General features: G+C 41.8%; 2 protein-coding genes across 2 annotated transcripts in view; one reads left to right on the top strand and one right to left on the bottom strand.

Annotated features, from left to right (window-relative positions):
- LOC126106866 (uncharacterized) overlaps nucleotides 1-20712 on the bottom strand; it is a 153425-nt gene extending 132713 nt beyond the window's left edge. The window contains exon 1 of the mRNA XM_049913268.1: nucleotides 20250-20712. The gene's annotated coding sequence lies outside the window, so the exon portion shown is untranslated. The remainder of the gene's footprint in view (nucleotides 1-20249) is intronic.
- A 268-nt stretch (nucleotides 20713-20980) lies between these two features.
- Nucleotides 20981-27532, top strand: part of LOC126106567 (protein Smaug homolog 1) — a 106141-nt gene continuing 99589 nt past the window's right edge. Inside the window, exon 1 of the mRNA XM_049912909.1 lies at nucleotides 20981-21085. Coding sequence (XP_049768866.1) covers nucleotides 21041-21085 — 45 coding nt within the window. The 5' untranslated portion in view covers nucleotides 20981-21040. The remainder of the gene's footprint in view (nucleotides 21086-27532) is intronic.

Here is a 27532-nt window from a genome sequence, read left to right as displayed (position 1 = left end):
ATCCTCCAGTCCTAACACACAGCGGGAGATACCCCACTCCAACCATCTTGGCCCTGCTTTTAATGTAGATAAAAAAAAAACATAACAGAATAAAAACCACTTTCACAGAGAAAACTAAGAATCAGTTCATGTATATCTGTGAATCGTTTGTCAATATTAGAGGCAGTGACTCTGGAAGTCCACACTTAGCACAGAGAGCCGCAAGGATGGGGCATTCCACCAAGAAATGAATTACTCTCTGTATGGCACCAGAACCAAAATGTTTGGATGGCTCATTACACAAAAGAAAACTATGGAATAAATCGGTATGACTGAAGTGGAAATGACATACGGCTGTGGATTCCTTCTAGGACAATCTGAAGGAAGAGCACCATGCTGCAGTAGTCTCCTTGACCAGGTAGAGTTTATTAGATGGGGCAGTAGCCAACCAGATATTGTTCTATTTCTGAGGAAGCAGAGGTCTCGTGTGCACCTGCATATCTGCACCTGGAGTTGGTAGAGCAAACAGGTAGTGAGTAAGTGTTCCTCTGGCCAAACGGTCAACCAGTTTGTTCTCTCATATACCCACATGCCTCAGGACCTGGAGAGAGACAACTGAGCAGGCAACAAACATGAAGGTCAGTGACATGGCGATAGAACACCATCAGGAGGGCCCGTTTAATAAAAGGGAGGGCTCTGTTAATGGCTGTCAGGTCTGCTGTAAACACACTAAGTGTTCCCAGCTGCAAATGGAATTCCTCACCAGCTGGAGATGTGAAAGCACATCCCACATTTTCTACAGTTTTAGAGTCGTCAGTGTAAAAGATGGTAGCACCCTGGAACTCTTGAAGAATTGGACATAACAGTTGCTGAAAGATCATGGGGGTAACCAAAACTTTAGGATCCTTGAAGAGATCAATCCTAATCCATGGCCTGGACACCATCCAAGGGGGAGTGTGAGAAAAAACATGGGGAGTACAATCCACAGAGAGGAGATAGAGATCTTGGCAGCAAAAATCGAGGTGTATTCCAACTGGTAGTCCCACCTGACAGTCAGAATCAGGAAGATGTCACCCCTCATATGTAAAGAGAATGGGGTGGGTTGGATGGTCAGGGAATTGTTGAACAATGATGGCAAAGGAGATCAAGAGCTGGCACCGTAGAATCTGAAGAGGGAAGATCCCAGCTTTTCCAAGGAGAATGTCTACAGGACTAGTCCAAAAGGCTGGCCAGATACATGCCACATTGGTGAACAGGATCTAACCATTTTAAATCTGAAGGCGCCACCCAGCCATGAAGCAGGCAACCACAGTCCATTCAGGGTGAAACCAGGGCCCAGTAAATACACATGAGAGTAGCAAAATCCGCACACCAAGATGTGGGGGCAAGGACGCAGAGAGCATTAAGCTTCAGCATGCAACTAGTCTTCATGTAATGAAAATGGGGCACCTGGGTCAGCTTTTCATTGAAAGAAGGGCCAAGAAATGGGACTGTGCTGCAACACCAGGTCCTAGGTATCTAAGCAGAGCTCCGGGTCAGGATGGACCATAGTATGATGGCAGAAATACATGATCAGCATTTTTGTGCAAGAGAACTGGAAGCCATGGGAAAGAGCCCACGCAGAGACCCACTGGATGGTACCTTGGAGCTGGCGTTCAGCAGGAGCTGCCAAGTGGGAGATGTAACAAATGTAACAACCATTTACATACAATACAGGGGTGACCAGCAGCCTAACAGAATGTCACTACCCCCTTAACAGTGACAAATGCAAAAATTGTGGACATACAATGCAGTGGTGACCAGCGGTCCAGGAGAAGGTCACTAATCCATTAGTGGCAATGCAGAAAAGAGTGGCAATGCAGAAAAGAGTGACACTCAACACAGAGCCCCGTAGGCCATCTTTCTCTTGGACCTGCGGAAAGCTGAGTGAAATGTCAACTCCAAACCGGAACAACAGATGGGATAAGAACTGATGAATAAAAATTGGTAGGGCCCTCGAAAGCCCCAGTCACAGAGGGCAAATAAAACTTAATGAGGCCAAGTGGTGTCATACACCTTAAGCAGTTCAAACTAGATGTTGGCATTTAAAAAAAGCCTGCAGGATTGCTGTTTCCAACCTAAGCAGATGGCCAGTTGTGAATCGTTCCTTCCAGAAACGGGTAACCATCCTTTCAAGCAGCTTACATAGTACACTGGTCAGACTATAGACTATAGTCACACATTCAGTTCTTGCATGGTTTAAGGATTGGGACAACTATGCTGTCTCACAGTTGCAAGTGGAAGCCAAAAATGATTGAAGAGCTGAGGAGATGTTGCCTCTGAAGAACATTCAGGTGTTGCATCATGTGACTGCTGTGTATTGAATCAGGGCATAGGGCTGTATTGTGGAATGAGACAAGAGCCTGAAGCAGTTCCCAGTCAGTGAAGGATTCATTATAGGATTCAGCTTGATGGGAAGGGAGATATAAAGGGATACCTTCAACTTGTTGCTTCTGCAGTAGAGGTGTAGCCAGATAGGAAGAGGATGCTGATGCTCTCACAAAGGAAGCCAAGAGGTTTTCTGCAAGAACCAATGAACCAATACAAAGACCACCCCATAGGACAAGAACCAGAACAGCTGTTGATCGTTGGCAGCCCGTAAGACCCCAGAGTTTGGTTGGTTGGCTGGTTTAAAAGGGGGAGAAAGGGACCAAACTGTGAGGTCATCAGTCCCTTGTTCCCAGTAGAACAATTACCCAAGGGAAAGAAAAAAACAAAGAAGATGTACGACACAATAACAGGAGAAAGGAAGAACCAGAAGAACGACAGAAAAACAGCAAACACTACAATGGACAAAAGAGGACAAGAAAACCACAGAGAGATGCAAGAAACAGGAAGAACAGATTAAAAACAAGAAATCAGATTACCATGGCTGGCTGGCCATGAGAATAAAAAAGGAGAAGCCAGCCACTCTGCAACACATTAAAAACCTTCACCCTAAACGCCCACCCTCGTGAATAAAATGTAAAACTAAAGCTGCTGTTGAGGCATTGTCGCCCAACACTGAAAGTAGGGTGCTAGGAAAGTTAAAAGTCTGCCACAGAGTGGCTAAAAGTGGGTAGTCCAGCAAGAGGTGGACGACTGTCATTCGTGAGCCACAGCGACACCGAGGTGGGTTCTTGTGATGGAGGAGGTAACCATGTGTGAGCCACGTATGACCCATGCGGAGCCAACAAAGGACAACTGCTTCCCTGCGAGAAGCCCAAAGGGAAGACTTCCACACATCTGCAGTCTCCTTAATGACACACAATTTGTTGTGCATACTGTTATGCTACTCTGTCTCCCAAAGACGAAAAACCTTGTGGCATAAGACAGAACACAAGTCAGTTTCAGAGATGGCCAGCCTGTCAGCAAGTTCATATCCTGGGGTCCACACAAACACCACTAAATGACTGGACCATTCCAGGGCAGAAATAGACTCCTGGATGTTCGCTACCAAAGGATGGCGAGGGTAGCACTGGTCAATAGCTTGTAAGCTGCTCATGGAGTCAGAACAGAGAAGAAATGGCTGACCAGAACAAGAACGGATGTACTGAAGTGCACAAGATAAGGCCACAGGCTCTGCAAAGAATACACTGCAGCCAGCGGGCAAGGAATGCTGTTCAATATAGCCTCTGTGGACATAGGTGAAGCCAATATCACCATCAGCAATCGAGCTGTCAGTGTAAACAACTTCAGAGCCCCAGAACACCTCAAGAGTCGAGAGGAAGCGACAGCGGAGAGCAGTGGGTTTAACGGAGTCCTTAGAGCCATGCAAAAGGTCCAGACGAAGCTTCAGCCAAGGTGTACACCATAGAGGTGTATGTGAATGGACATTAAGTAGAGGTGATAAAGTGATAAAGGAAACGACTCCAGTTTGGAGAGAAGGGATCACACATGAACCACAATCATGAGCCCTGACCTGGGGCGCCAATGCGGGAGATGAACCGCCGTGGGTGGGAAAAGGAGATGGTAATTCGGATGTTGGAGATGATAATTCGAATGTGCAGGACAACCACAAACATGTGCAACATAACTGGCAAGCAGTTGTGTATGCATACCTTCAATCAAGGGACTCCAGCCTCTGCCAGGATGCTGGTCACCAGACTCGTTCTAAAAGCTCCTGCCACTAGACGAGTGCCATAGTGGTGCACTGGGTTGAGTAAATGCAATGCTGAGGGCGACGCCGAACTGTAAACCAGACTCCCATAGTCAAGGCAGGATTGAACAAGGGCTCTGTACAGCTGCAGCAGCGTAGAGCGATCTGCACTCCAGTTGGTGTTGCTCAGGCAGCGGAGAGCATCGAGGTGTTGCCAGTACTTCTGCTTGAGCTGACGAAGGTGAGGTAGCCAAGTCAATTGGTCATCAAAAACCAGTCCTAAGAATCGGTATGTCCCCACTACAGTGAGGGGATCATCATTAAGATAAAGTTCAGGTTCCAGATGAATGGCACGACACTTCACAGCTGAAAACTGGAAGCCATAGGCGAGAGCCCATGACTGCGCCTTGTGAATGGCTCGCTGTAGGTGCCACTCAGCAACACCAGTACTGGAGGAGCAATACGAAATGCGTAAGTCATCCGCATACAGAGAAGGGGAGACCAACAGCCCTAACAGCCGCTGCTAGGCCACTGAAAATAGAAAACCCTGCGGAATGCCACTTTCCTGAATATGGGGGGAACTATGGGAGGCACCTACTTGTATATGGACAGTATGGAGCAACAGGAAGTTTTGGATAAAAATCAGGAGCGGGCCCTGGAGACCCCACTCAAATAATGTGGCAAGGATATATGTTGCCAGGTCATGTAGTATGCTTTACGTAAGTCAAAAAAGGTGGCAAACTGGTGTTGGCATCTGGAAAAGGCTGTTCAGATGGCAGACTTGAGGGGCACAAGATTATCAGTGGTAGAGAGACCCTGGCGGAAGACGCCACAAAATTGCGCCAGCAGGCCACGTGACTCCAGGACCCAACCCAACTGCTGACACACCATACATTCCAGCAGCTTACAAAGAATGTTGGTGAGGCTGATGGGCCAATAGCTATCCACATCAAGTGGGTTTTTACCGGGTTTGAGCACGTGAATGATGGTGCTCTCTGCCATTGCGATGGAAAGACGCCATCACACCAGATCCAGTTGAAGATGATGAGGAGATATTGCTTATAGTCAGACAAGAGATGTTTAATCATCTGACTGTGGATCCGATATGGCCCATGAGCTGTGTTGGGGCAATGTGCCAGGGCACTGAGGAGCTCCCACTCTGTAAATGGGCGTTATAGGTTTCACTGAGGTGTGTAGTTTCCTTTCAATCGGCCGCAAAAGGCTGGGGGAGGGGGGTAGTTCTCTGATGCAGAGGCTTGAACATAGCGCTCAGCAATTGCATTTGCGTCAGTAGAGATCACACCATTAATGTTAATGCCAGGGACATCTGTTGGGGTCTGGTACCCAAAAAGACATCTGATCTTTGTCCAGGTGACATACGGCACCAAATGGTTGACATGTACCTCTCCCAACCCTCCTGTTCCCATCGTGTTATAAGCAGGCGAACTGATGGCACCACGTGGGGGAGATTCAACAGTAACAGCAGAGGTGAAGGCTACTCAGTCTGCCTCGTTTAAAGTCCATCTGGGTAGGCGGCCGTGGACATGACGCCGGGGGAGTGACAGGAAGATGGGGAACTTGTCACTACCACACAGGTCGTCATATACTCTCCAGTGGATAGATGGACTCCTCAGTCCTGGGCTGCAAATTGATAAATCAATGGCCAAGTAACTACCATGAGCCACACTGAAATGTGTGGTGGTCCAGTGTTTAAGAGGCAGAGGTCGAATTGGGAGAGTAAATTTTCATGCCACAGCCAGTAAGCATGGTGCTACACCACAAGGGGTTATGGGCATTAACAAAAAGTAGGAAAGGTTTAGGGACTTGATCAATCAGTGCTGCCAATATGTTGATGGGTACCACACCATCTAGAGGGAGATATACGTTGCAGAAAGTTATTTCCTGTATCATGCATATCCTAACAGCCACAGCTTCAAGAGGAGTTTGAAGGGGCACAGGTTCACTACATACCGAGTTCAGAAAATAAACACAAACTCCACCTGACACTCTATTATATTCACTACGGTTCTTGTAATATTCCCTGTAGCCATGGAAACCAGGTGCCCGCATTGCTGGGAACCAGGTTTCCTGCAGGGCAATGCAGGAAGCAGGTGTAAAGCTTAACAGTTGCCATAGCTCAGCCAAGTGGAGGAAAAAACCACCACTGGAGGATCACGTGATCGTGAGACTGGGTAGGCATGAAACACTCAATGTGGCAGCCTACACCACAGGGTCACCTGCTGCTACCGAAATATTTCCTGAACAGGCTATATCCATTGTGTCTGAGGGTCTGGCGAGATCTAGGTCTTCAGCAAACACCAGAATCTTCACCTCGTCCTCAGATGCAGAGCTTGTAGGCAGTGGTGATGTGGGTGCCACTGCAATTCCCTTGGTCTTGGGGTCTTCTTTCTGGATTTCTCTCTCTGATCCTTGGGTTTCTCTGGCTGGGAGGGCTTCAATGATTCAGTCTCTGGGACTGAGGATGATTGTGAAGTCCTACAATGAGATGCCTTTGGGCACATCAGCCACTGGCAGGTGTCATCTTTCCCACTAGCAGAAACCTGGGAAGGGGATGACCCAAGGGACCCCTTCCTAGTGAGAGGAGCCAAAGAAGACTTACCCTTCTCCCCCTGAGAAGCGGGAACTGGTGTCCTCGATGAATTGGTGGGTTTGGGGGGGAGGGGGGGGAGGGGGGGAGGGGCAGTGCTCCTGAGGTAGGTGGTGTGGAAGCACCAGGAGGAGAAGTGCCCCACCTCCACCACCACCACCACCACCACCACCACCACCACCACTACAAGGGGGCAGGTGTAGTCTTCTGGCTCTTACAGCCGACTGGAACTGATGGGGCTACAACTGTTCTCATAGCAGTGGCATAAGAGGAGGTCATAGTCAAAGGATGCAGGCATTCAAATTTCCTCTTGGCCTCAGTGTAGGTCCATCGGTCCAGGTTCTAGTATTCCATGATTTTCCTTTCTCGCTGTAAAATACTGCAGTCTGGTGAACAAGGGGAATGATGCTCTCTGCAGTTGACACAGATGGGAGGTGGGGCACATGGAGTATTGGGATGGGGTGGACATCCACAATCTCGACATGTGATGCTGGAAGTACAGCAGGAAGACATATACCCTAACTTCAGCACTGAAATCACCGCATTGGGGGAGGGATATATGGCTCGATGTCACAGTGGTAGACCATCACCTTGACCTTCTCGGGTAATATGTCACCCTCAAAGGCCAAGATGAAGTCACTGGTGGCAACCTGATTACCCTTCGAACCCTGACAGACATGCGAGATGAAATTAACTCCCCATCGCTCTAAGTTGGCGTGCAGCTCATCGTCAGACTGCGAAAGAAGGTCTCTGTGGAATATAATACCCTGGACCATATTTAAGCTCTTATGAGGCATGATGGTAATGAAAACATCCCTCAGCTTGTCACAAGCGAGTAATGCCCATGACTGGGCAGAGGATGCAGTTTTTATCAAGACTGACCCTGACCGCATTTTGGACAAGCCCTCCACCTCTCCAACTTGTCCTCCAAATGCACTACAAAAACCTGAGGCTACATCGAGACAAAGGAGTCTACATCAGCTCTCCTACATGTGAGGTAATGGGGTGAATAAGGTTCGCTGCTATCCTTAGCCTGGCATTCCTCCAATGGTATGGCCATGGAGGGGAATGATTCAGGATCATACTTCCTTGCATTGTATTGAGACTTGGAATGCTTAGAGACTACTGGCATTTGATCACCAGCAATTGATGACGTGGTACGCTTCATCACGAGTCATCCGCCCTGATGTCACCCACTCCGACCAGGGACCCTCCACACGGGCACCACCAAGCCGCAGCAAAGGCCACCTGGCAGGATGGCCTTTGCCGGAAGTCCCGATGCCCCAGGGTGATGGGCATCTACTCCTTGGGATATGTAGGGAGTTAACAGCGCAGGCATCAGCAGAGCGATCCCTGTTAGTCAGGGGGCTACAACCAACAGGGTACATGGCGGCCCCACCACAACGGACTGGCTACGGTGCTGGGTATCAGGTGCAAACAAGCTAAGAAGTCCATTATCGTCGACAGCACAGAAAGCGATACTGCACAGAGGATGGAGCAAAATGCACCCAGGAGGGTGACCTCGCCCAACAGCTGGAGAGTGAGCGGAAGTGCAGATTCACGTCGACGAAGGGTGCAAGAGGTCTCAGCGCATGATGGACACCAAGCATCATGTAAGGCACCCTTCCCCATCTGGCTCACTCTTTGGGAAAACTTTGAAAAATGAAGGTCAAACCCTATAGGAGACCATCACATAAAGGCCAAAAGATGAGAAACTCCTTTTAGTCACCTCTTACGACAGGCAGGAATACCTTGGGCCTATTCTAATCCCTGGGCTCGCAGGGGGGATGGAGCTTGGCCTGCACCTGAGATGAAGAGGCATATGTTCCCAGACACGAGATATGGTGCTTCCAGCATTCCTTCTAAATGCATTTCATTAAATAGTGAGTCCAAACGCTAAAAATGATAATGTTGGTCTGTGAAAGAGGTCATTTGAATCAGAGCAGGGCTCATCAGAGATCTTGAATAGCTATTGCAATTTCTTTGGTCCACCATGGCACTGACAGACGGTGGGGCAGACCTGTAGAAAGGTGAATAGCAATTCCAGTGGCGTGGGTGATCACGTCGTCAATACACCTTGCACAACCTCATAAATACAATCTGACATAGAGGCGAGAAACATAACAGCAGAGGCATACAAGGGCCAGATGGCTCCGTGAAGTGTCCAGTGTGCTAGTTGAGCTGTCTGGTGGCAGCAAGGAAATAGCAAGATCACCGGAAAATGGTGACCATCACTGTCGTGTAGTGATCAATGTAGCAAAGCTACAAGATTAGAGGAAAGAGATAATTAAGCTTACAGCTGAAAAGGTGTCAGTGTTGGTGCTGATGTGGATAGGAAAAACCCTCATAGAGGCATAGGTCATGTTCTGTGAGTAGTTTGCCAATTATAATGCCCCTACTACACAAAGTGGTACTCCCACACAGGGGGTGGTGTGTGTTGAAGTCCTCAAGCAGGAAGGGGGGGGGGGGGGGGAGTAGTTGGATTAATGCGTTAAATTCAACAGAAGTAATTAGACTGCCTGGAATAGGTAAATCATGAAGGCTGTTTGCAACTGCACTACTATAGCCTCCAAAGAGGTATCAAGGGGGATCCATTCACTGATGATCAGGAGTGAAGGAGCCAGCAGGGACAGTCACATTGCAGGATCAATGCCTTTCACCAGTGGGGATGGAATCATATCATCAAACTTCAGCTCAGAAACCAACTGCAGGGGGGGGGGGGGGGGGGGATCTGGTGCCTCTGGGGGCATCGGATGAGCCTTGTCCTGATTTTTCTTCTACTTCTTTGTAGCCTTTGGTGGCAATATTCACTCAAGGAGCTATTCGTACTGAGCGCAGGGACAGATGAAGAGTGGACAGCTGAAGGAGGAGAATGCTTCTTTGGCAGGGTGCTGGAAGTGGTTCTTGAAGAAGGTAATGCTGGAACCACAGGAGAGGGTGGTAATAGGAGATATGGCCTGGGAAAGATTGAAGTAGTAGTGGTGGTGGTGGTGGTGGTGGTGGTGGTGGTGGTGGGAGGGCCGGTGATGGTCATGATGTTTATGTAACTGATTGTCATATTCACATGATGTAGGTATTCATATTCTTCATGGCCTCAGTATATGACAGATGGTCATTAGATTTGTATTCCTGGATCTTCTGTCTTTCTTGGAAACTGGGCAAATTGGTGAGCATGGAGTGTGATGTTCCACACAGCTGACACAGAAAGGTGGATGTTCAAAAGGACTTTCTCCATGGAGTGATCATCCACAATTGCCACATTTTGGGTGTGCCATACAGCATTATGACATATGCTCAAAGTGTAACATCTGTAGCACCTAATGGGCAGTGGGACATATGTTTTTATATCACACCTGTACACCATGACAACCTTCTATGGGAGGACAATCCCCTCAAATGCTAACATAAAGGTGTCTGTATCCATACGATTGTCCTTGGGCCTTTTTTTATACATGTCTGCTAAAAAGTACATCTTGCCACTCGAGATTAGCCTGGAGCTACTCTCTCTGTTTGGAGTGTAAGATCTCTGGACGATGATTCCTTGGACCACGTTCAACATTTGTGTGGGGAAACCGTCATAGGAATGTCACTTAAGATTGTGCCGAAAGAGCTGTAGATTGGCCAGCAGAGGAAGTTTTAATTAATAATGAACCAGCTTCCCCAAATTTGTCCTCAATGCTTTCAACAAAAAATAATGGTTTTGTTGCAGTGAAAGTATGCCTATCAGTCAGTTCAGACCAAGTATTGGGTGAAGTATTTCATTCTCAGATGTCTGGCTTGCCCCTCTTCCTATGGCACAGCTGAGGAAGAAAACAACGTGGGGTCATATCTCTTTGCATTATAATAATCTTTCCCATGGGAAGAGACTGGGGCTTTGCATACACCATTGAAAGAAAGTTAAATTCAACTGATGTATGGATCTTCCAGCCACTTTGAATGGGGTCCTTCCACAATGGCACCAACCACCCACAGCAACAGGAACCTGAGCAGTAAACCACTGCCGTGTGTCTCCAGCTCAGACACCAACAGTGTGGGTGATCAAGGGGGCTACCACCATGAAAGCACTTTATGATCACACACACACAATGGAATGAGTATCGTGCTGGGTTTTGGGTTCAGTACCTTTGCAAGAAAGGAAGGGTATAAAGAAAGGAGGCGCAAGAGATGGCATATATATCATGCTGGGTAACCTTCCCTGCACGAGATCAAACCCAACAAGGAATATTATAGTTAAGAATAAAACACTGTAGAAAGCTGGAAAGGAGAAAACGAATGTTGACAATCACGAACAAGATCCAACCACAATTGGTACTATGTAGACCATCCAATGGAAAGGCAGAGAGGAAAAAAGAATAATAGAAGAATAATCTTACAACACAGAAAGGAAAGTAGTGCTGCAAGGGCTGGGGCCCAGTGGTGGCCAAGTACATATTCGAAAGAAAAGAAAGAGGTGTGCCTCCGGGGAGAGGGGGCACGAGGATTGGAAAGGAAATTAGGCACTTTATTAGTTTTGATGACAAAAAATGTGTTAAATAGAACAAACAGCAATACATACAGTACAAATATAGAAAGCAACCTGTTACTACAGCTTTTATTTCACACTCAGATTGATTAATTTTATCAACTCTCAAGGAAATTTAGATCTCTGGTTATTTTACAAATCAGTCAGTCACAAGATTTTAGCCCTCCCTCTTTTTCTTGGGAGGGGGGGGGTGGTGTCAAATACAAAAGCTAACATGGGCCAAATAAACAAGGTTCAAGTTTACGTGGATAGAAAACAAAATTTAAAAAAAGGATGACATCAAATTCAGTTGTCACAGAAACGTAAATTTATTTTAAAAAATTTATAGTGCAAAATACAAGAACAATGTTAATATTAATGTTTTCTTCCTGACACTTGATATCTCTTTTCTGCTCCTATTTTCCCTAATGGGACAAAATTTATTTGCAGTAATTACTTTCAAAACTAAAATTTTGGGTCTGAGACGACATCAATTTCCCTTCACGATTGAAAAAAAAAAAATTGGAAATTTGTGGTAAGTTCCTGTGGGACCAAACTGCTGAGGTCATCAGTCCCTAGACTTACACACTACTTAATCTAACTAACTTACGCTAAGGACAACCCCACACACCCAAGCCCGAGGGAGGATTCGAAATTCCGATGGGGGTAGCCCCACGAACCTTGGCAAGGCACCTCACACCACACAGCTATCCTGGGCAGCGTGATTGAAAGCAGCTGCTTACATCAATAAGTATTTTCATAAATGAAGTAATTTCTTCAGCTAATTTTCAGGTATCTTAAAAATTGATTACGTACTGATTCTATTCCTATTGCATGAATTGAAAAGAACAAAAGGCGTGACTGCAGTGCATTCAGAAGGGATGAGTCTATAAAACACCTGAGTGGGATCCCCTTTTTTACACTTTGGGTCTGCCATGAGGTAGTCATCTACCAAAATATTCAGTGCTAGTCGGGTTTTGCGCACCTACGCATAAGGTGGCAAAAAACCTACATGCCATTATACCTGGGCTGGGGGCATGGGAGGGGGGGGGGGGGGGGGTGCACAACTAACTTAAAGAGAGACATGGAACAAATGGACCACAAGTTTGAGACCTTTGCTGTAGTCTGCAGAAGTAGTCATACCATACACACCAGACTTAACGAAGGTCTCTGTTGATTCTTTCACACAACATTCCATAAATCCCAACATGAAGGAGAGCTTTCAGAAATGTGATGCTTATTTGGAGAATTAGCCACTGCAGTGAACTTATGTAAAATATGCTAACAATCAATTACAACTAATGCTAATCTACTCACATAGATAATAACTGGAATTACTTTATTACTACATATATTTGCAGAAAAGCAGGTATTTTGAAGGAAAGAGCCACTATCAGCTGCTGCTTTTATCAATACTTCATGCAAAGCATTTATGTAACTTTACACATAGCAGTATCAGCTTTATATAGCAAAGTTAAAGTGAAAATCAGTTTTTAACCATAATTTACATCCAACAATTCAAATATTCTGATAAAGTATAGCAGGAGAGACTAACATTTGTTTTTTAACACCCAGAGATTTTCAGTTTCCTGCCCAATGTCTACTAGCACCAGAATATTAAGCTCCGTTCCAAGGGATGCACATTCTGTCTACATTTACATAAATACTCTGCAAACCGCTGTGAACTGCACGGCGGAGGATACTTAGCATGGTAATACTCGATGGTGTTTCAGCCCATTCCAACTGTGTGCTGTGACTAGTCTCATTTTCTCTTCACTGTCTGTGCAGAGATAACACTTGTGGATGAGGAAGGAGGGGATGAAGAATATCACTAGATTCTTCACTTAATACTGGTTCCCAAAATTTCATAACTTTCATTCGTAGGATAATACATGCCTATTTTCAAGAGTCTACAAATTCAGGTTTTTAAACATTTCCATTATACTCTCTCATGAATAAAACAAAACTGTAATCATTTGCCAGTGTTATGGTTGTGAAGATAACTGTTCAACATAATTTCTCCCTCATTATTAACCACAAATATTATCAAGGAGTAAAAAGTATTTGCATGTAAGTGAAGGAGTCCCTATCAGCTGAAGTGGCTTCTGCAAGACATTCTGTTATCACCTTTACATAACAATAATAAATAAAATAGCATCAGGCTACAGTTTTGGTTTTATAATTTTTATTCCACGATGATTTTGGGACTTCATGTCTCATCTTCAGATGTACCTATGCATATAGTAAAAGCGTTTTCAAAATTACATACGTCAGTGCATACACAAGATAATATTATTTATGGCAGGGCGGAATCTGCATTTTATAGTGTGTGTTTAGTGTGATGCAATCTTCCTTCAGACACGCACGCACGTCCATAGGAACACTGCATCGAACTATATAAACATTGCCCTATTGTATTTCATGCCAAAGCAAGGCAATCTGATGTGCAAAATGATGTCTCTCCCCGAGTGGGAATCATGAGATTTGCATGCAAGCACTGTTGGGACACTGACACTATGACACATGGAAGTTTTGATTGGATTGCCAAAATAGTTAAGGCGACTGCCTGTGTTAAGCGCGAAATTTGGGTTCAAGTTCTGAACCAGCACAAATTTTCATACATTACTAGTAAATTGTATAGCCATTGTGCAATTGTACTCACAATTTGCAAATGATTATCATAATTTAATACAGCTAGCTGTCAAACATTAGCAGTGTTTGTTTCCTAGTGGGAACATCATGAAATAATGTAGAGATTATTAAATTCACAACCACTATTTTGTTTAAACTACAGTGTCATTATTCACGGAAATACGGAAGCGTCCGATCCCACCCATCGGCTTTGACCCATGACGTCACAAATATGGCGGAAACGACCATAAACGACAATTCCAATATGGCGGATATAAAATCGTTGCATACGTATCATAAAGACGAAAATACATAGAAAAACAACACACACATAGGTTTCACAAAAAGCCTAATGACTAACGGGACAAGCGTGGGAAATTGGGGGTTTTTGGGTGGGGAGAAACTAAAAATAAACAAATTTAGCCACCCACCGCCATACAAAACTACACGAGACGACGAAAAAAATCGACATCACAAAACTCACCAAATACCACAAAACACATTATTATCTGGAATCGGACACTTCCATTGACCTATATAGATCTACAGTAGCTCCCGATCCCATAAATTGGGATCGAACACTTCCCTTGACCTAAATAGCTCAACAGCAACTCCCGATCCCATCTCCCAATACAAAAATCAAAATACACCACAAAACATTACGAACAAACACTTCCCTTGACCTAAATATATCTACAACAGCTCCCGATACCATAAATTGGGATCGAACACTTCCCTTAACCTATATAGCTCAACAGCAGCTCCCGATCCCATCTCCCATTACAAAAATCAACATACTCCACCAAACATTGAGATTGAACACTTCCCTCCAACTATATAGCTCAACAGCAGCTCCCAATCCCATAACTTAGGATCGACCACTACCCTTGACCTATGTGACTCAAAAACATCTCCCAATACGAATACCAATACCAACCTCCACAGCCACAAATTTCAATGAAACACTTCCCTATACCCCAATATACAACACATACGCCAAAAACAAAAAAATGAGAACTTACCACAAGAAAGTTCCAGCCCCACAAACTAGATTGGCCACCACAATATCTCTCTCTCTCTCTCTCTCTCTCTCTCTCTCTCTCTCTCTCTCTCTCTCTCTCTCTCTCACACACACACACACACACACACACACACACACACACACACACACACACACACAAACCAACAAAAAATACTGAACCAAAAGAAAACCCCAACCCACCCACACCTCAACCCCCTCCCCCCCCCCCAACCCCACAATAAAAAACCCACAAAAACAAAAACCAAACACAACATAAGAAACATCTCAATCACACACTACAACTTAACAAAAACTTCAACAAAATAGATCCTCCACAACTAAAACAAAAAACAAACACACTCCCCCTCCCCCCCACCTTAACAAACACTATACAACAAAATAAACCACCCACACCACCCTGAACCACAGCCACCCACCCACCTACCCAGCCCACCCTAACTAACCACTTTCGGCCTATACATTTTACCCACAGCCCTCAAGAAAACCCGAACAATACAATAGCCCTCTGGGACACTCTTCCACCAACAGTACTCATCTAAATGAGACTGAAGGTTGGAAGAGCACCTCTTCCCCCTCCCAAGAACTGACTTAACCGCCCCCCACATCCATTCTATTGTATTAGTACAAGCCCCTGTCTCATAATTCTTAAACTCTAAACTATGGTTCACTACTAAATGATTGAATCCCCTCTCACCCAACCCCCTATAAGAAGAAAAAGCATCAGAAACTATTGTGGACCCCGGCTCTATATATTTCCCCCACTAATTCAGCCTTCGACCTCCCTTCCACAACCCTAAAAACACATTCGGAACCCCCACCCCCCGGAACAACAGCCCCCCACACCCAAAGACCAGCCACAGACTTCCCCCTCCCGTACTTCCTTTTCCCAAACTGTGACTCGTCCACCTCCACAACCACCCCATGCCCCCCCAACTTACCCCTGTACTTAATAAATTCCGAACACACTTCACGACAAAAGGAATACCAATCTAAAACAGTCCTCTCACTCACACCAGTCTCATGCGCGCAAAAACTCTGTGGAGATCTATAACAAAAATAATATGTAACAAGCACAATCTCACGCATGCCCAATCTAGACTTCTCGAACCAGGTACCGCGCCGTATGGAACGCCATATGTCATCTTTGCGACAGCACCACATGTAACCGTCCCTGGTCCGAGAGGCCGGAACTTTAACCAATTTCATAGGTTCACGGCACACACCGCACTTCACGACCTCGGCAATTAAGCCAAATAGCTGAAGAAATTTAATCAGCTCTAAAGCAGTCTCCCCCACCATAGCCCTCAACCGAGAACTATTAATCTGGTCTTTCATATCCATTCCTGAACAAGAAACCACAACCGAATACACTTAATAACAAACCCACCCGACGTACAGCAATCATCATTACATTAACTATCACACAAAACCATTGAGTCACTGATACAAATTCCGCTTCAAAAAGACGCACGCAGCACTCAGCACTGAGCAACAGCAAACTGAGCCCAACACACCAAACAAACGAAAACCATGAACATACCACCAGAGGGCACAACAAACAACAACACGACATCTACAAACACGCCACACACTCAAACCAAACTCCGCGTCGTAATGACATCACACACCACAACACCCTTATGTCACGGGTCAAAGCCGACGCGTGAGATCGGATGTTTCTGTTGACCCTTATTCACAATCATCATAAAATATTAGTGCATTCTCCACCTTGCATGTTATCCATCACTGGTATAAAGTAAGTGGCCACCTTTTCATTCAAAATTAAAGAACCTTTACAAAGGTAATACCACTCAATATATAACAAATTTACATAATTGTGACCAATATGATACAACTGGACAGATAACATGACAAAATAAAACACAATTATGTACCTCCTGAACTGCTTTAACATAACTTCACTTTTCAAATGGGTAGCATATGGGGTGCAAATAGTTCTCAATATACCCAATTAAAAATTTTTTATGGCCAGCACAAATGATTAAAAAATAAAAAATAAAAATAAAATAAAAATAAAAAAAATGTTAAAGAATGATTACAACAACATGATGTGACAAACGTCTAAAGACAGAAAATAATATTTGTTATGACTAATTATAATTCCTATATATTACGATTCTAGCACCAGATCCCCGCTTAATCTTACAATAGGTAGACTAGTTGGGTTGGCTTACAACATATACTTTACAAGAAATAATGTTATGCTGTATGTGCAGTGGTGGAGGCTATATAGAAAATTGTTGTTAATATGTGCACAGGAAAATCTGAGATGAGACATGAAGTCATGAAATTGATCACAGAATTAAGACCTTATGAGACCATAAACACAGCTTGAAGCTATTTTATTTATTTATTATTATTATTATTATTACTACTTTCCTTTCTCAGACGTTATGTCTGGTTATATTATTATTACTATATATGGCTGCATTCCCACCAGACACTATGATTATGATGGATAATGAAGACTACATAAAGTTTTTACCTTATGGTGTACTTGTGTAGAATAAGTAGTTTCTTGAAATTAACTGTACTGCCCCAGATAATTGTACCTCGGAACAGTATTATGTGAAACCATGCAAAGTTTGCTGCCAATCCTGCACTCAGACCAATAATACAATGACAGAGACTAATATGTGCAAAGTGGGCAGAATTGAGCATATGGGTTAATTTATCCACGTGTTGGTGCCAGTCCAGTTCATTACCCACCTTGATGCCTAAGAACTTAACATGCGGAGCCTCATCCAGTGCTTGTCCATGCATCTCTATTTTTGGTTTCTAAAAGTCATTTAGATGTGTTTGTTCGGAACCAGTTATAAGCTGTTTCACTGTTCTGGTTATGTTAGGTATGGGTACACTTGGGGACCTTTATCAGTATATGCGCCCCATCAGTAAGTATTGCAATTTTTGAAGAGTCCTCCACCGTCTTTGGGAAATCATTCAAGTACATCAGGAACATGGGCAGATAAAGTACTGAAACTTCTGAGACTCCACATTAGATGCTTCTCCACTCCCAATGCAGTTTATTCCTGTAGTATCATTTGTAAATTTTATCCCTCTCCCCAGCAACAACCTTTCCCTAGTCGAGAAATGAGTCAATCCAAGCAAGAGGAATGTCTCCCTAACTTGCTGTCTTTGTTATGTCTCCTGAATAAGAATAAATTGTAGATTCCTACCTGACCACGGGATTTTCAAGCAACTCACAAGTACATGTCTCATGTAAGTTAAACATATTTCATGCACTGTTAGATAATTCAAGTGGCAGACTATTAGCCTTGCAGTAATATTTACAGGAGCTATGTTAATTACCACCACTAAAAACAGTTCAGCATGTGTGAACATATAATATTTAGAAAAATTGTTTAATGGACATATTCCATAATATAGTTCACGAGTTCCAAAGGACAGTTTAGTCATCTGGACAGAATAACACGTGTTGATTCAATTATACTACTACTATAAATTGTTGCCTAACATTAGAGTTAATTTATCTGCATCTTCCCTAGAGAGCCTGGTGGGAATTGCAGCTAGCATGTAGACTTTGTTGAGATATGCTACTAGCTGTTCTTCATATGTGACATGTTACATTACATTAATATCTGTTCAACAGACCCAGAACACAACATTTCGTAATGATATGGAATGTGTCAGTTTAATGAAAGTTTTCTTTATGGGATGTACTCTATCTTTCCACCTTTCTTTCTTTCATTTTTAAGGACATTTTCAAAGAAGAGTTGTATACAATAATGTGCCCACATTGCTGACACCAACCTATTGCACACATTATAGAACACATATTGTGCCTCCCACTTAATTCCCTTTTTAGAAGCAGAAAATATAACTAACGAAAATCAACAAGATTCCCAAGAACTGTGATCGTGTCAAACTTGGCTTGCTGTGTTCCACTCTGTTATCTATTATGCCACTGACGATCACTCACTGGAAGCAGTGACAACTGTAAAAATAATTAGGAGTATGGTATTTGTTCACATTAATTTAAGGTGGAATAGCCACATGCAACAAGTTTAAGACAGAAATATACCAGACAGATTCATGAGGAAATGTATTTTATCTACGAAGAATGCAGCTTACAAAATTCTCATTTAATGGAACCTCGGGTAATACTTGTCACTTTAGAATACATATCAACTGTGGTCTGATTAACTGAAACATTCAATATCGCTTTGGCAACTCAATCTCCACTACAAATCAAAATGTCATCACACCTAAGATTTCGTATTCACACTTGATTGTTTTACTAATCCAGAAACAGTCAGCTTTCAACCTGACCTACCATTCAGCCCACATTCCATTAAGTAATGTAGGTACAGTCGACTTCCGAGATCAATACAGGAGAGAAGATTTAAAGGCTCCTTTCATCACCACATGAGCTGTGCTGAGATATTCACCTGCCTCAATGCTTACTATTAAAATTTGGAGAGGCTATGATCCAAGAAGTGTCTAGCAACATTGTTTCCCCCCCACATTTATCTAACTAAATGACAACAGCAAACTCAGAGTAACTGCACTTAAACAAAAGTTTTGCTTCAGTCACTTTCCTTCAGTATTCAAAAACTGTAGAGTGGATGAATAATAGCGGTATACGAATTACCTTCAGCCACACAAGAGGAAAGATGTTTGCAGGGAACAAGTGTAGATGCATACTGAAACTAAAGCCTTAATCATATAGTAGGCTGTATACCGGTTTGCGTGTTTATTTTTCCAAATGCTGTTATATACTTTCCCGAAATAAAGTCAGTCAAAATCTATTGTACAATGCAATGTTTCTTTTTCTTTAATAGTTTTCTTGGGCTGTATATTCTCCATTCTGAACTAACCACTGGTAAAAATTAAAACTAAAATTGTGAAGTGACTGCATTTTCTTTATATTTCAGATCCAAATAAATTCGGGAAAATGTTCAGTTAATGCGTTTAGGCATGGACTTACGCAATGAGAACCTTTAGTTACCGTGTTTGTGTTTTGTGTATTTACTGTTACTGTTACAAAAATATTCGTTATCTCACCGTCAGTATTATCATCATGTTTTTTATGCGTGGCGCAGAAAGCATCATATACGTGGTTTCACACTTAAAGATACCAAAAAGCTTTTCCATGCATACATCAAATCTTACGACTACGTCGAGATGCACATCACTCAACACATTTATGAAACTTACACTGTAATTTTGTAACAGAGCAATAAGTTTCTAACTGGATCGCGTAAAATTAAGTCACATATAAAGCAAAAATGATATTTCTACGTAAACAAATGTCAAAACATCACCAAAACTAATTTCGTCTGCTTAAACATCTACGTTACGCATTTATTTGACGTTTGTTCGTAGTTACCTTTAAAAATTTTATGCTGAGCTTGTAAGTGAGATATAAGCCCGTTTTTCCAAGCTGCTTACTGCTCTGTGTGTTCCTATTCTCCCAACACGATAATCTCGGCGTTTTGCCATTGTAAAATATTCTTAGCAGAAGCCAACATACTTTACTACGCAAAGCGTTGACTACATTTTGAGCAAAAGACAAAGGTTATGTAAGGGGAGATTAAATATTTACATGGTATTAATAAACTGGGAATATTTGTTGACAGCAACATATCACATTTTTGCTAAAAGTTACGCTCCAGCCGATAAATGCAAAACAAGAACTTCGCCAGGGCTTCACGTATTTTCTGCATTTATAAACAAACGGTACTAAATGGCAAAATAGAGAGACAGCTTTCCAACAACTTATAAATTATCAAACGAAATCGAGCACATATTCGGACTTAAAATTTTCTACGTCAACTGGGAAAGTGTCAAAATTAAACATGATGCACCGCGGGAGAGGCTAATAACAGGCATATCTTTGCGAGATTTCCTACCAGAGACGTGCTATGCGCATTTGGAGTAGTAAAAATGTAGTGACACATAATATTTATTTATTGAACAGTTGATGCTTTCAACAGAACTACGTATATGCTTCAAATCTGTAAGCTTCTTCAGCATACAAATATGATGTATTATTTGTCTTACATGAAATATATGTGTGGGTAAATTGGGCACGTATCCTGTGACATATGACGTCAGTCGTGGACTGCAGTGGTGGTGTTTTTGTTGACTGAAAATGTTATAAGGTACAGGGATGCACGAATGAGTGAGGCTAGTGGAGTATGTGTGCAGCGTCAGTTTGATCTGGTGAGTGATTCGTGGAGCAGATGAAACTGATGGTATGTGCTAGTGAACTTTGTTTTGTAAATATGGATCGTGTGGTTTTTGAAGTGGGCGAACCTCATATGTACCTGAATCTTGACGTCTCTGTGCAAGTTGCACTAGTTATTCGACCCAGTTCTGCTTGTGTGAAGTTTATTTTATCATAAGGAGAAATGCTAAAAGTGTATGGTATACCGAATGCGTTATCTCGGAATGTGAGATAGCAGATTAACGCAGAAGCCATGTTACCCAGTTAGAATCCACTGCAAGCTTGTTTACGATCATGGTGCTGGCTTAAGCGCCGCACAAGTTGTTATGTATCGGCAAAACACAAAGTTTTCATTTCTTATTGAAGTATTGACAGCGAGGTAAAAGTGACTTTTGGCATTTTGTGCTGCGCTCATGGCAACGCTGGAAAGAGTTGTTGACTTTGAAAAGGGTAGGAGGAGGGCGTAGTTGGAGGTCAAAATAGCAAGAAAATTTCAGCGCTTACAGTGAACATTTTAAAATGATTCACAACGTCTATGCGCGGTTGGATTTAAACGGTGCCATTTAAGTGGTTATCATTAGTTCCGCTTGGATATGTTGACACCGGCATGACAGACGTCTGTTTAAAGAGTTTTAAGCTGTGACATGATTAATAAATTTTTGACCTTGTTAAACCCACGTGCCCTTGTTGACACTGTAAACAAAGTAATACTTCTCTAACACTGTAGATACGAGTCTACTTCTGGTGGATGAACGTTACGTAAACAATCTTTTTCAAGTGAAGGCGGTGCTGAAAAACATTTCTACCAGAGAGAAAAATGAGGAGTGCGTACTGGCGCTTTAAAGAATACGCACAGGGAATTTAGCGTTAATGAAATAAACATGTACATGAAGAAAAATATAAAGGACACCAAACGGATCGAAAACAAATTCCTGACATAAATTAATCTTCATACAGCTTTAGTAATCACAGCTGGTTTTCAAGGTTTAACTGGCTGAGGGTACTGGTATTTACGTCACATATATAATAGAAGAATGCATGTTGTAGACAGTGAAGGTGGTGTCACACTGAATGAAGCTTTCCAGAAAACTTACTAATGCATGGCCTCGAGCAACAATGAATATAGGGTCACTGATATATGGCTGTGCCTGCTGAATTGGTTGCCAGTTGAGCTTTTCGTTTCTATCTGAGTGCATCAAGGCTCCCTACATAGCTAAGTAGCCAATTGCATAGCATTGCAAAGTGTTACCCATTGTATTCAATTGATTTCCAATGTTTACTCTGGTTAAAATTACTTTTTGGACAACCCTCCTCCCCCCCCCCCCCCCTCCCCAAGCCCCCATCATTCACCTGAATGTTGGCCATGGTGACAGACTGATCTGTAGTGCAGCCTGGTGTCTAGGTAGTAGGTAGGTAGGAATGTGACTGACTGTTCGGGTAAAAGTTAAATCTTGGACCCCCTTCCCCCCCCCCCCCCCCCCCCCCCCCCCCTTGGTTCCTTGGTTGCATTTCTCAGTATGGTGTAGATGGAAACATTTGGCTATAGCAACTACTCAAGGTTTCTTATCACAATCAAATTTTCTTCTTTAACATCTGTTAGCTTCGTCAATTTGCAACCAAATTGTCACCTTCCAACCTAACTACTGCGCTACAGATCAGTCAGTCATCACAAGATTTCAATGGGGGGGAGGGGGTGGGGAGTGGATCACTTTCTCATTTTCTAGGCTAATTCCCTCATCATTGCCTGATTTAGATTACATTGTTACCCATGTAGTTACTACCAAAGAAAAATAATGCAATTTGGATAAGCTGATAGAACTGAATCTTAGTAATAGAAATTGAACATATATGCTATGATTGTCTTGGTTCAGTGTTCTAATAGGTTAGAACTAGTTAAAGAAAACAGTGATAAAATAAAAACAAGTTACAGGTTACAGGTCCCTTGGGATAATTACTGTTGCACTAAATACGTGTATTTGCTGTGGTGCGACCATAGACTGAAAATGTGCAAGGCAAGTGTATAAGTAATAGTTCTGTGTGTGCCGTAATTATTCTGAACCAATCCTCGTGGGAGGAAGAAGAATCTCTCTGAATTCTCCATTAATACTAATTCTCAAAACTTTATAAGAAAGCTTTCACCAATTGACATTTATCTTAAAGCATCTGCCACTAGTGATTTTTCTCAACCTTTCCAAGGCACATTCCCCAGAGTCAAATTTAGGACCATTTGTGCTGCCCTTATTTAAGTGCATTTTAAGTCTTATTTTGTGTGGGGTCCCACACACTTCAACTGTATTGTTAGATGGGATGAAAAAGTGATTTGGAAGTGCTCTTTTGTAGGCTAACTTGCATTTTCCCAGTATCCTGCCAGTGAACCGAAATCTGCTGCCTCTATCACCTATGACTGAGCTAATGTGATCATTATATTGTCTCCCTAGAAATTGTTCCACTCAGGTGAATGAATGGACATGTTGTAATTTTGATTTAATGATGATGTCGTCATAGGCTAATAATTTTCATTTTGTGAAGGGGCCCAACTTAACATTTATGAACGTTTAAAGTTATTTACAAAATACAGTACAAAAAGTTTCTGAAATGTAATTTTAACAAACAAAAAAAGAAAAAGAAAATTGTCTGGTGGTGTTCAGTGAAGTGCGTTGGACTTAAAGAAGATGGCTTTCTTGGAGGTATAGCATTCAGAATCTTTTGCAGAAACTGAATGCTGCTATTTTCACTTTGAGAATTATCTCCACTCTCTCTGACACTGAAATGTGAAGGCTTGTTTTCTTTACTTACTTTCACTATATTATCTCAACAGCTGCATGACTATTCGCCTGTACACATCTCAGCAGCTGTCTTTCACCCGTAATCTATGGCCCGTGATGCACCACAGTTGCCTCTGCATCTGTTTTTAATAGTGTCATGTTGCCATGCACAGCCTACTTCAAACACAGTGGCATACGAACATTTTTCAAATTTAGCTGTTTCGGAAATGCTTCCACTCTTGGCATGAAAGCCGAAGATAGTGCCCTTTTGGACATTGTTTAAATCGTTCTGTTTCCACATCACGACAATGACAGAGCTGTTTTCTGTGCTGCTTCCTACACTCTGTATATAACCTCAACTGCTTGTGCCGCCACCTTCTGTATGTAATGGTTATTGCACGTTGATGTTGAACATAAACAGTGGTGTGACATTGTGAATGAACTGTATTTTATGGATCCATTGAAAAGGGACTACAGGGTCATTCCATCTCAAATCAACTAACAGTCTGAACCTTGATATCTCAGATTTGGATGGAATTTTATTTTATTTTTCTAGGTAATGTACCCACTAACACTAGTTCAAATTTGAAATTTCAAATTTTTCTGACCTTTGGTTTTTGAGTTTCAAGGGTTTAAAAATCGAAAAAACCTCCGTTTTTGATCAATCGGTGATTGTTTTAAAATGCTGTAGCTCAAAAACTATACAACCTAGAGAGCTCAAACTTGCACCATTGTTTTCCTCTATAAATTCCCTTCAATTTGATATGTGACATGACTATGCTACCTAAATATGACAATTTTAAACTATTCCAAAAAAACAGTTTTTGAAATTTCCAAAATACTTACTCTCGGATTTTTTTTATAAAAATTATGTGTGTTGACCAGTCTAAGTGACTATGCATGCAAAATTTCATGATGGGATCTCAATGGGTTCTCGTATAAAATAATATTTTACTATCGCAATACACACTAGTGAGGTGAAAAGCAGACTATTTCTACGCTTTGAATACTAAGGTAGGCCTATGTAATTCTAACAAACTTAAATTATTCTGTTAGCCTTTCTATGCAACATTACCCTCTTATTGTTTGTTAATTCATTAAATGATATTTTAATGTGAGAATAAAATATATATAAAAAAAATAATAACTTAAGAATCTTACGATTTTGTATGACATTCACTTTTTATAATAAAAAAAAGTGAGATTTTCATATAGGGTTAATATTCTAGTTTTGGCCACTACCCCACTTATGGCCACCTTGATGTAACGGGGAAGCTACACTGCATCCTTTCATCATATATTATAAATGGGAGGGAAAACTAAAACATCTGCAGTATGTCTTCATATCAGATTGCCTGAAACATAATATGCAGTCGCTTTCTATGTATTCCCGAAAAAACTACTAGAAATCATAAAGCAAAAGTTGCCTTTCGCACTTAAAAAGCTTACATACTTTTCTGATGGCAGCACTGCACAATATAAAAAATAAGAAAAACTTCCTTAATTTGTGTTTGCAAAAAACTGATTTTGATGTTGAGGCAGAGTGGGAGTTCTTTGCAACATCCCATGGCAAGAGTGCATGCGATGGCCTTGGCGGAACTGTTAAGTGGCTAGCTGCTAAAGCCAGCTTACGAAGGCCATATGACCAACGAATCTTAACACCCAAATCACTTTATGTATTTGCCATGGAAAACATAAAAAACATTGATTTTGAATATTGCACAACAGAGGACTACGAACTGCCAAAGAATACTTACTTCCTCGGTTTAGTGACTCAAAAGCGATTGTGGGAACACAAAAGTTTCACTCATATAAACCCTGCACAGAGAGAGAAATTACTGTCAAGCCTTATCATTTTAGTCTGGATGAGTCCCTTAAATATTGGACAACACTGAACCAAATAACACAGTCACATATGGAAAATATTACTGCTGGTTTTGTGACAGTAGCATATGACGACTCTTGGTGGCTAGGATGCACTGAAGAAAAATACAATGACATGTACCGAGTAAATTTTTTACACCCAAAGGGTCCAGCCCAGTCTTTTTACTATCCACAACCATGAGATATATTAGATGCCCCAGGAAACACTCTTTTACAAACAGCGAATCCATCAACAGCTATGGGAAGAACCTACACTTTTTAATTGCTAAAGAAATGAAGTTGTCTTTTCTTGCTTTGGTAAAATATCTTAAAAGATCATAAAAGAAGCACATTTAAATTATGTTACACTTACCCTCATTAAACCCTTAAGTTGTATAAATACAATGTGTATTAACTTTTCAAATACCAATTGGTATTCGAAATACAGTTGTATCCATGCAGATATCGACTAGTTAATCTTTTTCCTATGTGAAATTACTTACATGCCAATTTCTAATATAAGGAACTTGTTGTAAATGAAAACAAATAACACCTGGAAAACCAAGAAAAAGATAGTCTCTGCCATTTACAACTAAGGATGAAGGTGAGTGGCTTTATTAAAAATTTTAACTTGTAGCACGTATATTACCAATTAAAATGTTTACTTCCTTCTGATGCATAGTTACAAGAATCATGAACATTAAATTAAAACACTATATCATTTAATGAATTAACAAACAATAAGAGGGTAATGTTGCATAAAAAGGCTAACAGAATAATTTAAGTTTGTTAGAATTGCATAGGCCTACCTTAGTTTTCATAGCGTAGAAATAGTCTGCTTTTCACCTCACTAGTGTGTATTGTGATAGTAAAATATTATTTTATACAAGAACCCATTGAGATCCCATCTTGAAATTTTGCATGTATTTAGTCAGTTAGACTGGACAACACATACAATTTTTATAAAAAAATCAGAGGGTACACATTTTGGGAATTTCAAAAAATGTTTTTTTTTTTTTGGAATAGTTTAAAATTGTCATATTTAGGTAGCATAGTCATGTTACATATCAAATTGAAGGGAATTTATAGAGGAAAACAATGGTGCAAGTTTGAGCTCTCTAGGTTGTATAATTTTTGAGCTACAGCATTTTAAAACAATCATCGATTGATCAAAAACGGAGGTTTTTCGATTTTTAAACCCTTGACTCAAAAACCATAGATCAGAAAAATTTGAAATCTCAAATTTAAACTAGTGTTAGTGGGTACATGACCTGAAAAAAAAATTCGTCCAAATCGGAGAGGTCATGGTTCAAATCATGTAGTACAATTGGTTGATTTGACATGGAATGACCCTACAGCAGATACCTGATATGACCATCACAATAAGTATGTACTCCGTAGATTCTGTATTATATGCGAAATGGGATTGATGAACCTAATGTTTTCTTTTCTCTGTGACCTTAATTGGAATCTTGTAGCATATATTACTGGGACTTTTTCCCTACTCTTGTAGCTATGGTGCAATCAGACATAATCCACATCTATACGCCAGAAGTAACTTTGGTCTGTGCCTTTGGGCACTTCCAGTTGTTCTGATGGTTGGCGGATATTGTTCATTGTGGAAATGGAGCCTAACTCAACTTTCTGCTTCCTCCTGCCCACCCGTGTACATGCCAGAATTGATATCGATATTACTTTGACATAGTTTGTAAATTATCAAATAAATCTGGAGTTAATATTTTAGTAACTTTTGTTTCCATATGCGTGCAAGAGAGACTTGATGACAAAAACATGCAGCATTGTATTAAATTAAAA

Source organism: Schistocerca cancellata, chromosome 10 (genome assembly GCF_023864275.1).
Source record: "Schistocerca cancellata isolate TAMUIC-IGC-003103 chromosome 10, iqSchCanc2.1, whole genome shotgun sequence".
NCBI classification, from domain to species: Eukaryota; Metazoa; Arthropoda; class Insecta; order Orthoptera; family Acrididae; genus Schistocerca; species Schistocerca cancellata.
Note: the sequence above shows the minus strand (reverse complement) of the source record. Positions and strands in the feature narration are given on the sequence as shown.